Source organism: Myotis brandtii, unplaced genomic scaffold (assembly GCF_000412655.1).
Source record: "Myotis brandtii unplaced genomic scaffold, ASM41265v1 scaffold4461, whole genome shotgun sequence".
NCBI lineage: Eukaryota > Metazoa > Chordata > Mammalia > Chiroptera > Vespertilionidae > Myotis > Myotis brandtii.
Genome location: NW_005367063.1, coordinates 1 through 16,018, shown reverse-complemented (window position 1 = coordinate 16,018; position 16,018 = coordinate 1). Strand labels below are relative to the sequence as shown.

The 16,018-nt window shown below is 46.8% G+C and overlaps 1 protein-coding gene across 1 annotated transcript; it reads left to right on the top strand.

Moving 5' to 3' along the window:
- The first annotated feature begins 669 nt into the window (after nucleotides 1-669).
- Nucleotides 670-4,476, top strand: LOC106727545 (CD97 antigen-like). The gene is made up of 3 exons (XM_014546431.1): nucleotides 670-734; nucleotides 3,981-4,031; nucleotides 4,205-4,476. Exons 1-3 carry the CDS (start codon nucleotides 695-697, stop codon nucleotides 4,444-4,446), a joined length of 333 nt encoding a protein of 110 aa, XP_014401917.1. The 5' UTR covers nucleotides 670-694; the 3' UTR covers nucleotides 4,447-4,476.
- The last annotated feature ends 11,542 nt before the right edge of the window (nucleotides 4,477-16,018 follow it).

Genomic DNA, 16,018 nt, shown 5'->3' with positions numbered 1-16,018 from the left:
GGTCCTTAACAGATGGCACGCGAAACACGAGAAAGCTCATGAGCTGTACGAAAGGTGTTAACTGAGCTTGTCTATTGTCTTTTGGCATCTACATAACATACCTTTGAAATGACAGGGTAATTTCCTTTTTTCCAGACCCTCTGGAGCACAATCTCCCACCTAGACAAGAGATCACACAGCCTCTCACTGTTATTGTTACCATGTGAATTGTGAACTCTTACCTCTCTTGTACCCATCTGCGTAAAGGAGTTTGCGTCTGTTCCTTTAACTTTTTATTCAATCCCAGAGATTTCTGCACCTGCCTCCCTAATCTACCACCAGTGGATTTCTTATAACACCCTTATGCCTCTTCCTTTGATTATAATGTATAAAATAATGTGCAAAACTGCCCTTCTTGGGAGAATTTTCTCAATCTGTTGGGATTTTGCTTCTAGGCAATTGCTGTCAGTTTTGCTTAAATAAACTCATAAAAATTCTATACAGACTTGAATGTTTCTTCGGTTGACAGAGGGGAACAGAGTCTGGGGACAGGAGCCGGGGTGAAGAGGTCAAAATAATAGATGATTCTGTGGAGGGTGTGGAGACAACGCCCTGGGGCAGTGCCCGCCCCTTCACACACTGTATAAGGGCCAGGAGGATACAGAAGGATGCACAGCTGCCCAGCCTGGTGACACGGAACCACCCTGCACAGACCATGGGAGGCTCCCACCTCAGCGCCTTTCACATCCTACAGGGTGAGAATTTGGGGGCCCCTATGGGAGGAGCAAGGGAACCCCTGGCAGCACCCCTTTCATGCCTCTGCTTCCTTGTCTGCCCACCCCCCAACGAGGACAAATAGGAGGCACCGCTGGCAGCTCTGGGCCTGACATGGAGGAAGCCACATGGTTAGGCAGGAGCCGCGGCACATGGGAGAGCAGCTGGCAGTGCCCGGGAACCCCCATGCCCAGCAGGAACCCCCGGGTGCTCTAAGGGTCTGTTCCCCACCCCAGAGGGATCTCCAAGCTCCTTCCAAATCCACTTTGGAAGCTTCGCCCTAAGAGGGGAAACTGAAGAAGGTGGAAGAGAGGGGGCGAATGAGTGCTGTGACCCCCTCAGGAAGTCACTCTTAACAGATGGCAGAGTGGGGGCTAGGGAGCTAAGAGGGGACCCTTCCACATCAGGGTGACCCCCACACTTCTCCCATTGTGCGGCAGAGGATGCCCCGGAGACTCCCCATTTTTGCTCCCAGAGACCCAGCTGGGCCTCAGCTGTGCATTGAAGGGCTTTGCTGCTGTGGGTTGAACCTGAGCTCTGCTGTGACTTCCCCCTTGCCTCCCTTCCCGCCCCACCCAGAGTGGCTCTAACGGTTATCAGGTTATCAGGGCAGCCCGTTGCCTCGGCAACCAGGCAACAAAGAGAGTTAAGAAATGACATTTGGGTGCCAATCAGAACTTCCCCAGGCCACAGTGATGGGGCTCCCTGTGCTGGCCCAGGGTGCCAGGTGCGAGCTGTTTTCTATAGCTTTATGAAGGTGAGGTGTAATTGACATAGCATGTAATTCGCCTGTTGCATGGTTACAATTAGATGATTTTTTGTAAATTTGTGGAGTCTGTTTGGAGCACAGCTGGAGGCGGCGATGTGTCAGGGGCCAAGTCACAGAGCTCCTGATCCTCACTTTCCACGTCTGTGAAATGGGGCAGAGCAAGGCTGGTCTCCACTTTACAGGCTTGTGTTAAGGGTTGAGTCCTGGTTCACAGTAAGGATTAAGTAACATTGTTGTTGTTGTTGTTGTTGTTGTTGTTGTTGTTAATGTTACTATTATTATTATTTCACTGGTAGGTCTGGGGTATGGGCTGCAGGAGGGGCATCCTTAGCAGGAGGAACAAGGAGAGAATGGTTGCCCCACCCCTGCCACTGGGGCCCCAGGCAGGAATCTGACTGCCCAGGGCTCAGCTAGGGGAATGCAAACCAGATGGGACTGGGAGCAGGGCCAGCCACCCCTCTCCAGGCTCCTGTTTGGGTGACTTCCTGGGCCCCAGGTGGAGGTCTGGCCCAGCAGCCTCTGTGGTGGGGCAGGAAAGCCCAGCTCAGCACAAAGAACCCCCTCCCTGTAGACTCTGGGGAACTTGACCCCTCACTTTCATCTTCCCCAGCCCCCTCTTCACCAGTTTCTCCATAAGCTTTCTCGGGGCTCTGAGCCTCAGTGTGTCCATCTGCAGAGTGGACATAAACAGAGCCTCTGTCTCATAGGGCAGTTGTGAGCATAAATGTTGCTACTGGGGCTTTGGGAGCTGGGGACGAATTGGCCCAGGACCCACCCTGCCAGGGAAGGTCATTCTGTGGTCTGTCCTACAAAGAGGAAGTGGGTTTCCACCAAAGGGAGAACTAACCAAACCCTGTGGCCAGAGAGGAGGAAGACAGGAGTTCTAGCCTGTTCACCGCATCTTCGAGGCCTTGGGGAGGGTGTGAGGGTCTTTGCCCTCTGCTGGCCTGAGGGCATCAAGTTTGAACATTGGGACTGAGTGCGCAGGAGACCCTCCAGTCTGTACCCTCCACAGCTCCTTAGTTGTGCTCACAATGACCAACCCCAAAATTCCCCTGGGAGCCCTTCTATGCGCTACTGGAGCCCCTCCATGGGTGACTGGGAGCCCCTCCTTGGGAGCCATGAGTTATCTCTTCATTTGCCCAGGAAGTGACTCACTCCTGCCCTGCCTCCCTGGCCCCCATCCCTCCACCTGCTGCCCCCTATCTGGCCTCCCTGGATATCTGGGTCTGGGATGCCCCCACAGCATCTCTAGATCTGCAGAGACTGGATGGATCCCTCAAGCCCTCTCCATACCCCACCTGCTGCCCAGGTGCCCGCGCTCACTCTCGCCCTCCCATTCCCTTCTCTGTTTCTCTATCTGGCTCTCCATCTCTCTATCTCACCATGTCTCTCTGGCATCATTATCTCTCTCTTTCTAGGAGTTCCCTATTTCTCTGTCCATCTCTCTAGATCACTGTCTTCTTAACTCTGCCTCTCTGTTTCTCTCCATTTCTGTGTCTTCTGTCTCTCTCTCATCCCTTCATTTTCCCTCATCTCTGTCTCCCTCTTTCTCCTCCAAGTCTCTAGTGCCTTCTCTCTCTCTCTCTCTCTCTCTCTCTCTCTCTCTCTCTCTCTCTATCTCTCTCTGCCTCCTCTTTATTTTCTCTCCATCTTTGTCTCCTTGTCTGTCCCTCTGATGAACTGGTCCTCATCTCTAGGCCCCCTGCTGACTTAAGAAGAACCCCAGGACATGCCCTGGGATGGGGTGCCCTAAGCAGCAGGAAGTGCAGGATTGGGGAGCCTGTGTAGCTCCACCCCTAACATGAGCCCCCAGCATCTTCCTGTGTGCAGGGAGCCAGGGTGTGAAATGTCACCACTGGGTCCCAAGCTGGTCGTTGTGGTGGACAGATGTGGGTGCAGTGTGCTTGCACCTGTGTCCCTGAGGAAGGGTGTGGGCCGGAGCACCTTAGATTTGGGAGATCTGAAAGGACTCCTGGCCCAACCCCTTCATTTTTACATAAAGAAATGATGACAGTAAGCACTTTGACACACCAGGCAGTACTTGTCTGCTTAACTCTCACACTCTAGGAAATGGACTCCCTCTTCATCCCCATTCTACAAAAGGGGAAACTGGGGAAATGAGGCACCTGACCAAGGTCTGGGAATAGAACCAAGGCCAATTGGCTCCAGTATGTTTCCTGAACTGCTGCCCACAGGTCAGCAGAAGCCAAGAAACCTGCCAGGTTCGGGCCCCTCCCCATCCTTAAGTTCCTGAAAGCCACCCTCAGACGATGGGTGCAGACCCTCTGGCCATGGGCATTGGAGGCCAGCGAGGTGCCACCTGCCCACTCTCTCCTTGAGTAATGGACAGAGCCCGAGCCTGGGAGGGGTGAGCAGGCCCTTGCCTCAGATGTGTCACCCTTAGACCTCCATTCCCTGTTCTGTGTCCCCCTGACCCTCTATCTCTCTGTTCCAGCGCTGTGTGTCTTGCTGACTCTGTTGGAAGATGGACCCCAGAACACCAGGGGTGAGTCTGCTGGGAGTAACTCAGTCCACAACCAGAGTCCCATCCCCCACCTCACCTCTCAGCCCAGGCAGAGAAAGGCCTGTTGCAGAGGAAGCTCAAGATTGCTCCTCCAAACACCCCTCCCCAGCCTCTGGCTCAGCCCTCATCTTCTGACCATGGTCTCCATCCCACAGCCTCTGCCTGTAAGCTGTTGTGTCCTTCAAACTCCATATGTGGCGCTGCCATTTCCTGTCAATGCAATCCGGGATTCAAGTCTCCAGCTGGGGAGACCATCATCCACCCGTGGGAGACTTGTGAAGGTACAGAGGCTTGGGGTGGTGGAGGGCTACATGGAGACAGAATGGTGGATGGTGGCCTCAGCCTTTGTTCTCAGACCATCATGAAGGACAGAGAAAAGAGAAAGAAAAAGATATGAAGGTGGAAAATGAGAAGTGAGTAAACATTGCTTTGTAGAGAGAGATGAGCTGGGTCTCTAGGAGTCTGGAATCTGTGCCTCAGTTTACCCTTCCAGGACTGTGGAGGGGTATGCAGAGCTTCCACCCACCCACCACTTCAGCACTTGCTCCTGTATCTAAATCCAGGTGACAGACAGAAAGCTGAGCAGAGCAGAGACAATTTGGTGGGTTTCAGGAATGGCTTGCTCCAGTCACAGCCCAGCCACAGCAATAATCCCTGAGAGTCTAATTATTTCCTAAAAGACACTGATTGACCATCAGGCTCCATGCTAGGTATGGGACCAGGCTCTCTGCCCTGAGGGCACTCATGGCTTTGGGAGGTGACCCTTTATCCCGTTTTGTTGCAGACGTTGACGAATGTGAACAACGTGGAGCAGTGAATGCCTGTGGAAAAGACGCAGACTGCCATAATACGGTGGGGAGCTACTACTGCACATGCAAACCAGGATACAGGCTTGTTTCTGGGGCAACAAAGTTCAGTAATGCTACTGAGAACATGTGTCAAGGTAAGAATGACTACTCATCTTCCATCTCCCTGTCCATGAAGTTTGGAGTCACCAGAGTCATTCCTGTGGCATACAGGGTGCCAGGACCTGGTTCCAGGTGCAGCCCCCAGGTCTGAGTGAGGACAAGTGTGCCTGTGCCTGTCCCACTGGCACTAAGAGGTAGGGTGGCCTTTGAGCCAGGACCGAAGTCCTGGTTTTGCACTTTGACAGCTGTGTATGCAACCCCAGCCAGGACACTTATTCAGAAATCACTGTTAATGTGCGAGATGTGATAATATTACTGTGATTGTGTGTGTGTGTGTGTGTGTGTGTGTGTGTGTGTGTTTAAAAGAGCGCCCACCTTTACAGATTAAAAAAAAAAGTAGCTATGCCTACCTTTACAGATAAAAACAAAAGCAGCTATGTCTTTTGTTAACTGTATGATAATAGACACATTCTTCACTGCTGTGTGCCTCGGTTTAGCCGTCTGTAAAAGGAGTGACAATGGTGCTTACCTCACAAAAATGCTGGGAAAATTTATGAGATCATAGAGCACAACACAGTGGAGGCTGTTGGGTTTTTAGACTACATTCATTCTTTCTCTTTATTTCTTATCTTTATTATTGAAAGTATTACATAAGTCCTCTTTTTCCACCATTGACCTCTACCAGTGTGCCTCCGCCCCGCCCCCCAGGCCCTCACCACCTCATGGTCTGTGTCCACGGGTTATGCATAAGTTCATTGGTTGATCTCCCACCCTCCCCTACCTTCCTTCTGAGGTTCAACAGTTCGTTCCATGTTTCTATGTGTCTGGGTCTGTTTTTGTTCATCAGCTTTTTTACTTTTCTATCTCTGACTGGTTTATTTCGCTTAGCATAATACTCTCCAAGTCAATCCATGCCATTGCATATGGTAAGAGTTCTTTCTTTCATACAGCCATGTCATATTCCATTGTGTAAATCAAGCATGTCAAACTCAAAGGCTAACAGGGCACAAATAAACGAGGCATGCAGCCAGCGGGCTGTGAGTTTGACATGCTTGGTGTAAATATACCAAAGATTTTTATCCACTCATCTGCTGATGGGCACTTAGGCTGTTTCCAAATCTTAATTATTGTAAACTAGAGACCCAGTGAACGAAAATCATGCTTGGATAGGGTCCCTAGCGACTGCCGAATGCCAGCCGGGGCCTTCCTTTGTTCTGCGCTGCCCCCTGGTGGTCAGCACATGTCATAGTGAAGGGTCAAGCTCCTAGTGCAGCCGTGGGCAAACTACGGCCCGCGGGCCGGATCCGGCCCGTTTGAAATGAATAAAACTAAAAAAAAAAAAAAGACCGTACCCTTTTATGTAATGATGTTTCCTTTGAATTTATATTAGTTCACACAAACACGCCATCCATGCTTTTGTTCTGGCCCTCCGGTCCAGTTTAAGAACCCATTGTGGCCCTCCAGTCAAAAAGTTTGCCCACCCCTGTCTAGTGGGTCAAACTCCCGCCCGAGGGGACAATTTGCATATTAGCCTTTTGTTATATAGGATTGCACTGCTATGAACATAGGGGTGCATATATTCTTTCTGATGAGTATTTTGGTTTTCTTAGGATACTAGAGGCCCAGTGAAAGAAATTCGTGCATGGGGGGGGGGTTCCCCTCAGCCCAGCCTGCACCCTCTCAAATCTGGGAACCCTCCGGGGATGTCCAAGTACTGGTTTAGGCCCGATCCTGGCGATCAGGCCTAAACCAGCATTCGAACATTTCTCTCACAATCCAGGACCACTGGCTCCTAACTGCTCACCTGCCTGTCTGCCTGATTGCCCCTAACTGCCCCCCTGCTGGCCTGGTCACCCTCAACTGCCCACCCCTTCTGGCCTAGTCACCCTAACTGCTCCCCCCACTGGCCTGGTTGCTCCTAACTGCCCCCCCACCCCCCGCTGGCCTGGTCACCCCTCACTGGCCCCCTTGCTGGTCTGGTCGCCCCTCACTGCTCCTCCCTGCCAGCCTGGTTGTCCCCAGCTGCCCCCCACCCCGCAGACCTGGTCGCCCCAAGCAGCCTGCTGCTCAGTTGTTTGGTTGCCCCTCACTAACCCCCATGCTGGCCTGGCTGCCCCACTCATCCTGCTGCTCAGTCATTTGGTCGCCCCTCACTAACACCCCTGCCACCTGGTCGCCCCATGCAGCCTGCTGCTAGGTCATTTTGTTGCCCCTCATTAATCCCCCTGCTGGCCTGGTCGCCCTACACAGCCTGTTCAGTCATCCGTTTGGTTACAATGGTCGCTTAGGCTTTTATATATATAGATTTTCCTAGAAGTGGGATCACTGGGTCAAATGGAAGTTCCATTTTTAATTTTTTGAGGACACTCCATACTGTTTTCCACAATGGCTGCAGCAGTCTGCGTTCATTCCCACCAGCAGTGCACAAGTGTTCCTTTTTCTCCACATCCTCTCCAGCACTTGTCGTTTGTTGATTTGTTGATGATAGCCATTCTGACAGGTGTGAGATGGTACCTCATTGTTGTTTTGATTTGCATCTCTCGGATGATTAGTGACTTTGAGCATGTTTTCATATGTCTCTTGGCTTTCTGAATGTCCTCTTTTGAAAGGTGTCTATTTATAGATCCTTTGCCGAATTTAATTGGATTGTTTATCTTCCTTTTGTTAAGTTGTATGGGTTCTCTATATATTTTGGATATTAACCCCTTATCAGCTGTATCATTGGCAAATGTGTTCTTCCATGCAGTGGGCTCTCTTGCTATTTTGGTGATGGTTTTTTTGCCATGCAGAAGCTTTGTATTTTGATATAGTCCCATTTGTTTATTTTCTCCTTATTTTCCATTGTCCTAGGACAGTGGTTGGCAAACTGCAGCTTGCGAGCCACATGCAGCTCTTTGTCCCCTTGAGTGTGGCTCTTCCACAAAATACCGACTTCTGCGCATGGGCCACGAAGTTTCAATCTCACTGTATGTGTGCACCCGAACATGGTATTTCGTGGAAGAGCCATACTCAAGGGGCCAAAGAGCTGCATGTGGCTCACGCGCCGCAGTTTGCTGACCATTGTCCTAGGAGATGTATTAGCAAACATATTGCTACAAGAGATGTCTGGGATTGGGGTGCCTATAGTTTCATCTAGGGCTTTTATGGTTTCATGTATTGCACTTAAGTATTTTATCCATTTTGAGTTTATTCTTGTGTATGGTGTAAGTTGGTGGTCTAGTTCCATTTTTTTGCATGTATCTGTCCAATTTTCCCAGCACCATTTATTGAAGAGACTGTCTTGACTCCATTGTATGTTCTTGCCTCCTTTGTCAAATATTAATTGAGCGTATTGGTTGGGGCTGATTTCTGGGCTCTCTATTCTATTCCATTGATCTATATGTCTGTTCTTGTGCCAGTACCAGGCAGTTTTGAGAACAGTGGCTTTGTAATACAGCTTGATATCTGGTATTGAGATCCCACCTACTTTGTTCTTTCTCAGGATCGCTGCAGCTATTCGGGGTCGTTTTTTGTTCCAGATGAATTTTTGGAGAGTTCGTTCTAGGTCTGTGAAATATGCCGTTGGTATTTTAATGGGAAGTGCGTTGAATTTATAGATTGCTTTGGGCAGTATGGACATTTTAATGATGTTGATTCTACCAATCCAAGAACATGGTATGTTCTTCCATCTCTTTATGTCTTCCTCTATCTCTTTTTTCAACGTCCTGTAGTTTTCTGAGTAGAGGTCTTTTACCTCTTTAGTTAAGTTTATTCCTAGGTATCTTAATTTTTTTGGTGCGATGGTAAATGGGATTGTTTTTATAATCTCTCTTTCTGAAAGTTCACTATTGGTGTATAGAAATGCCTCAGATTTCTTGGGGTTAATTTTGTATCCTGCTACATTGCCAAATTCATGTATTAAGTCTAGTAGCTTTTTGATGGAGTCTCTAGGGTTTTGTATGTATAATATCATGTCATCTGCAAATAAGGACAGTTTTACTTCCTCTTTTCCAATTTGGATGCCTTTTATTTCTTCTTCTTGTCTAATTGCAATGGCTAATACTTCCAGTACTATGTCGAACAGGAGTGGTGAGAGTGGGCATCCCTGTCTTGTTCCTGTTTTTAGGGGAAATGGTGTTAGTTTTTGTCCATTGAGTATGATGTTGGCTGTGGGTTTGTCATATATGGCTTTTATTATGTTGAGGTATGATCCTTCTATTCCCACCTTGCTGAGAGTTTTTATCAAAAATGGGTGTTGAATTTTGTCAAATGCTTTTTCTGCATCAATTGATATGACTATGTGGTTTTTTTCCTTCAATTTGTTTATGTGATGTATCACGTTTATTGATTTGCGGATATTGTACCATCCTTGCATCCCTGGGATAAATCCTACTTGGTCATGGTGTATGATCTTTCTGATGTACTGCTGGATCCGATTTGCTAAGATTTTGTTGAGGATTTTGGCATCTATGTTCATGAGGGATATTGGCCTGTAATTCTCTTTCATTGTGTTGTCTTTACCTGGTTTTGGTATTAGGGTGATGCTGGCTTCATAGAATGAGCTTGGAAGTGTTCCTTCCTCTTGGATTTTTTGTAGTAGTCTGAGGAGGATAGGTTTTAGTTCTTCCTTGAATGTTTGGTAAAACTCCCCTGTGAAGCCGTCTGGTCCTGGGCTTTTGTTTGCTGGAAGCTTTCTGATGACTGCTTCAATTTCTTCCATAGTTATTGGCCTGTTGAGATTTTTAGATTCTTCCTGATTAAGTTTTGGAATGTTGTATTTTTCTAGAAATATGTCCATTTCCTCCAGGTTGTCTAGTTTGTTGGAGTAGAGTTGTTCATAGTATTTTTTAACAATCATTTGTATTTCTGTGGGGTCTGTTGTTATTTCGCCTCTATCATTTCTGATTTGGTTTATTTGGGTCCTCTCTCTTTGCTTTTTGGTGAGCCTGGCTAGAGGTTTGTCGATCTTGTTTATCCTTTCAAAGAACCAGCTCTTGGTTTCATTGATTTTCTGTATTGTTTTTTTGGTCTCTATGTCATTTATTTCTGCTCTAATCTTTATTATCTCCTTCCTTCTGCTCACTCTGGGCTTTTCTTGTTGCTCTCTTTCTAATTCTTTGAGCTGTAGATTTAGATGATTTACTACCATTTTTTCTTGTTTTTTGAGGTAGGCCTGTAGAGCTATAAACTTCCCTCTCAGGACTGCTTTCATTGTGTCCCATAGGTTTTGGATTGTTGTGTTTTCATTGTCATTAGTTTCCAGGATGTTTTTAATTTCTTCTTTGATGTCATTGGTAACCCAATCAATATTTAATAACATGCTATTCAGCTTCCAAGTGTTTGAGTATTTTGGGTTGTTTTTATTGTAGTTTATTTCTAATATTATGCCCTTGTGGTCTGAGAAGATGCTTGGTATGATTTCAATCTTCTTGAATTTGGGGAGACTTTGTTTGTGACCCAATATGTGGTCTATTTTTGAAGATGTCCCATGAGCACTTGAGAAGAACGTATATTCTGTGGCTTTGGGGTGAAATGTTCTGAAGATGTCAATTAAGTCCATCTGATCTAGTGAGTCATTTAGGATTGCTGTTTCTTTGCTGATTTTTTGTCTAGAGGATTTATCCAGTGATGTCAGTGGTGCATTAAAATCTCCTACTATGATTGTATTCTTGTTGATCTCTCTCTTAATATCTTCCAGGAGTTTTTTTTATGTATTTGGGTGCCCTGGCATTGGGTGCACATATGTTTTTCAGGGTTATATCCTCCTTTTTTATCGATCCCTTTAGTATTTATGAAGTGGCCTTTCTTTTCTCTTGTTATGGCCTTCACTTTGAGGTCTATTTTGTCTGATATAAGTATTGCTACCCCAGCTTTTTTTTTCATTTCCATTTGCCTGAAAGATATTTTTCCATCCCCTCACTTTCAGGCTGTGTGAATCTCTTTTTCTGAGTTGCATCTCTTGTAAACAACATATATATGGGTCATGTTTTTTTATCCATTAAGCCACTCTATGTCTTTTGATTGGAGCATTTAGTCCATTTACTTTTAAAGTTATTATTGATAGGTACTGTTTTGTAGCCATTTTTATTTTTTGTGTCTGTTTTCCTTCTTACCTTTCTATTTGTTCTTTTTACACCAGTCTCTTTAGCATTTCTTGGATTGCTGGCTTGGTAGTGATAAACTCCCTTAGCCATTTTTTGTCTGTGAAGCTCCTTATTTCCCCTTCAATTTTGAATGATTGCCTTTCTGGATAGAGTATTCTTGGGTTCAGTCCCTTGCTTTGCATCACTTTGTAAATTTCCGTCCATTCTTTTCTGGCCTGATATGTTTCTGTTGAGAAATCATTTGATAATCTAATGGGATATCCTTTTTTTTGTATTGGGTGCATATATGTTTACCAGAGTTATGTCCTCTTTTTGTGTTGATCCCATTAGTATTATGAAGTGGCCTTCCATATCTCTTTTAATGGCCTTCACTTTGAGGTCTGTTTTTTCAGATATAAGTATTGCTACCCCAGCTTTTTTTTTTTTTCATTTCCATTTTCTATCCCTTCACTTTCAGTCTGTGTGAGTCTCTTGTTCTGAGGTGGATATCTTGTAGAGAGCAAATACATGGGTCATGTTCTCTTATCCATTCAGCCACTCTATGTCTTTTGATTTGAGTATTTAGTCCATTTACATTTAAAGTTATTGCTAGGTACTTGTTTGTAGCCACTTTTATCTTTTTTGCCTGCGTTCCTTCTTCTCCTTTTTTATTTTATTTCTTATTTTTACAAGATTCCCTTTAGCATTTCTTGCATTGCAGGCTTGGTAGTGATAAACTCCCTTAGTTTTTCTTTGTCTGTGAAGCTCCTGATTTCAATTTTGAATGATAGCCTTGCTGGATAGAATATTCTTGGATTTAGTTCCTTACTTTGCATCACTTTGTATACTTCCTTCCTTTGCTTTCTGTCCTGATGTATTTCTGTTGAGATATAATTTGATAATCTAATGGGAAATCCCTTGTAGGTAACTGTCTTTCTCTCTCTTACAGCCTTTAAGATTCTCTCTTTGTCATTAACATTTGCCATTGTAATTATGTGTCTTGGTGTGGATCTTTTTGGGTTTATCTTGTTTGGGACTCTCTGTGCTTGGGTGACTTTTTTCTTCCCCACATCAGGGAAGTTTTCTGACATTATTTCTTCAAATATGTTTTCTAACCCTTGTTCCTCTTCCTGTTGTTCTGGCACCCCTATTATTTGTATGTTGCTTCGTTTCATGTTGTTCCATAGCTCTCTTAGGCTCTCCTCCTGTTTTAATTTTTTTTCTCCAATTGCAGTTCCGTTTGGGTGTGTTTTGCTTCCCTGTCTTCTAATTCGCTAATTCACTCCTCCACTTCTCTTAGTCTACTGTTGAAACTTTCCATGGTGTTTTTTATTGCAGCTATATCATTCTTCATTTCTTCTTGATTCTTACATAAGTTGTTGATCTTTTTCCTCCATCAGGTTTATGAACTGTATGACCCTTATTCTGAATTCATATTGTATGCCTCTGTTTCAGTTAGCTGCTTTTCTGGTGATTTCTCCTTTTCTTTCCTTTGGTGGTTTCTTTGTCTACCCATTTCTTATCTCACTGATGGATCTAGATGTCTAGTTGTGCAGGGGCTGCTCCTTGGGTAGCAATGGCTTCTTGGGCTGCGGTTGCTCCTCAGGCAGTCGCAGCAGTGGCTGCCTCAGTTGGCAGCAGCTCCTATGGTGGGTGCTGTTCGCAGCAGTGGTGGCTTCTCTGGCTATTGGGGGTGGCTGCTCGCACAGCTGCTGCTCCTCAGATGGTGTTGGGCTGATCACAAGGCTGCTGTTCCTCGGATGGGGGCAAGCTGCTCGTGTGGCTGCTGCTCCTTGGACCAGAGCTGGCTGTGTGTGGCTGCTGTTCCTCAGACAGGGCGGGCTGCTTGCACGGCTGCTGCTCCTCAGATGGGGGATGGGCTGATTGCATAGCTGATACTCCTCAGACAGGAGTGAGCTGAACATTTTGCTGCTGCTCCTCGAATGGGTGCAGGCTGTGTATGGCTGCTGCTCCTTGGACCAGTGCAGGCTGTGCAGGGCTGCCACTCCTTGGACATGGGCGGTCTGCTCGTGTACCTGCTACTCCTCGGACCAGGTAGGGCTGCACGGGTGGCTGATGTTCCTCAAATGGGGGCAGGCTGCTCGCGGAGCTGCTGCTCCTTAGATGGGGGCAGGCTGCTCGTGCAGCTGCTGCTGCTTGGATGGGGGAAGGTAGCTTGCGCAGCTGTTGTTCCTTGGACGAGTGCAGGGTGCAGTCTGCGCACAGCTGATGCTCCTCAGACAGGGGCGGGTTGTGCGGGGCTGCCACTCCTCAGTCGTTGGCAGGCTGCTCGCGTGGCTGCTGCTCCTCAGACAGGGGCGGGCTGCTCACATGGTTGCTGCTCCTCAGATCGGGGAGCGGACCACTCACACAGGTGCTGCTCCTTGGACAGGGGCAGGCCACATGAGGCTGCTGTTCTTAGGCCTGGGGTGGTCTACTTGTGGGGCTGCTGCTCCTTGGCCAGGAGCGGGCTGCTCACGTGTCTGCTGCTCGTGTGGTCACAGTGCCCTGGGCTAAAGTGTTCGGCCAGTCAGAGTGGAGCATGCTTCGGAACTCACAGGAGCCTGTTCCAGGTGTGGATGGAGACTCGGTGACCGTGGGACCATAGCTGAGGTGACAGGTCCCTGGCAGGGGTGGCTGTAGAGTCCCAGGTATTATCTGAGGGCACCATGGGTGGAGGTGAGGCTGGGCTCCCAGTTACAGCAGCTCCCCCTTCAAAAAGGCGAGGCCTCTGAGGAAGAGCCTGCCTCCCGGTACTGTTTACAATGGTAACAGAGGCTGCCTAGTTAGGCGAGCCCAGTTAGCCTGCCCCCGAAGGTCCTGTGGGGTCTAACTGTGCCTCACTCACACACACACACACACAAACACACACACACACACAATTTGTTACAGGGGTATATTATATAAAGCGTTTCCCCCAGTGCCATATCCATAGGAAGTATTCAATAAAGAAGAGCTTTATTGTTATTTCTCTTTTATTTCCAATACTCAGCAGAGTGCTGGCATACAATAGGTACTAGGTAGACTTTTAAGGACTTGACCTGCAAGGAAAAGATAAAAAACCTGAAAATCAGGAAACCTAGGTCCAAGTTCTACCGCTGACATTAACTTGCAATGTGACCTTTCCAGACTCAGTGACCTCAGTCATCAGTTGAAGGGATTTGGTGATCTGATTTCAAAATCAGGACTTCCAGTGTTTCGGAATCTACTGAGGATCTTAAATATATAATAAAAGGCTAATATGCAAATCAACTGAAAGGTGGAATGACCAGTTACTATGATGTACACTGACCACCAGGGGGCAGACACTCAATGCAGGAGCTGCCCCCTGGTGGTCATTGCACTTCCACAGGGGGAGCGCTGCTCAGCCAGAAGCCAGCCTGGACCTAAGCCATCAGTCAGACATCCCCCAAGGGCTCCCAAACTGCAAGAGGGCACAGGCTGGGCTGAGGGACCGCCACCACCCCCCCTAGAGTGCACAGAAGAAAGAGAATGAGAAGAAAATAATAATAATAAAATAATAATAATAATAAATTTACATAAAAATTGATTTTAAAATGGTATAAAACATAAAAAATAGCAAATAAAATTGAATGATGGGAAAATAATGTCAAAAGAAATAGAAAATAAAGCAACAAACAAAAAAGAAAAAAAAGAGATAACACAATAATAATAAAATAAAATAAAAATGAAAAAGTGAAGTGTTGTTCCTTTGGCTGACTTAAGATCCCAGTCTTCTGCACTGTCTATGGTTTCTGTTTCCTGTTTCTGGGACTGAAGACTTCACTTTAGGCCAGTCCCTTTGGACTCTCAAGGACTATTCAGATTTTTTTTTAATCTTTTGTACCAAATAGTATTCTGGGTGCGGCTGTATTGGTTGCCCTGGAGATTGGAGGGAGGGGCTATCTCTTGAGGAGAAAATAGCTGCCCAGGTCCCGTGCTCAGGCATGACTCAGTGCCAGACTCACTGCCACTTCTCCTGGACCCCCTTCCCAGCCTCTCCCCAGACTCTACAAGTCCACACCTTCTCCTGCACCCCAGCCACGGATGAGTGTCCGTATCCGAAAGGTCCTATGAACTAGGTTCAGTGAAGAAAAGCACAGGCCACAGAGAGGGGAAAGACTGCGCCTCTGCAAGCTTCTCTCCTGCCGGCTCTGCACGTTCTGTTCAGCCATTCAGGCTGCCCCCTCTGGGCTCAGTCTTTTGTGACTGTGGACCCAGATCTAGAACCCCTGGCACCAGCAGTCCCATGGGCCTCTTTTCCACAGTCAGATGCAGTGAGTATCCCAAGGGACGTGGCTCGGTGCCATTTTCCTCGGACCCTCTGGGCTCAGAGGTCTGGCAGATCTCTCCTGCCCAGATCCTTGATTTTACCTTTCTCCAGGGGTCCTCTGCTCTTCCCTGCTGCAAATTGTCTCACCAGCTGAGTCTCCTTTGCCAATTCGAGGTGGGTGTTATTTGTTTCAGCTGCTCATTCTATCTGCTCTGGGACAAGGCTCAGGCATGTCTGTCTATTCCTCCGCCACTTTGTCCTCCCCATAACAGGTCTAGTTTCATTTTTTGCATGTACCTGTCCAATTTTCCCAACATTATTTATTAAAGAGATAGTCTTGTCTCCATTGTATTCTCTTGCCTCCTGTCAAATATTAATTGAGCATAATGGCTTGTGTTGACTTCTGGGTTCTCTGTTCTGTTCCATTGATCTATATGCCTGTTCTTGTGCCAGGAACAGGCTGTTTTGAGAACAGTGGCTTTGTAGTATAACCTGATATCTGGTCTTGTGATCCCTCCAACGTTGCTCTTCTTTCTCAATATTGCTGCAGCTATTTGAGGTCTTTTTGGTTTCATATAAATTTTTGGAGTGTTTGTCCTAGGTCAGTGAAATATGCTGTTGGTATTTTAATACACATTGCATTAAATATATAGATTGCCTTGAGTAGTATGGACATTTTTATGATGATTATTCTACCAATCCATGAACATGGTATATTCTTCCAGT

What these genes read in the sequence shown, in the direction of transcription:
- LOC106727545 (XM_014546431.1), top strand. Translation starts at nt 695, where the DNA reads ATGGGAGGCTCCCACCTCAGCGCCTTTCACATCCTACAGG. An exon ending in CGCCTTTCACATCCTACAGG is followed by an intron (nt 735 to 3,980) that starts GTGAGAATTTGG and finishes TCTCTGTTCCAG; the next exon opens with CGCTGTGTGTCTTGCTGACT. An exon ending in TGGACCCCAGAACACCAGGG is followed by an intron (nt 4,032 to 4,204) that starts GTGAGTCTGCTG and finishes TCCATCCCACAG; the next exon opens with CCTCTGCCTGTAAGCTGTTG.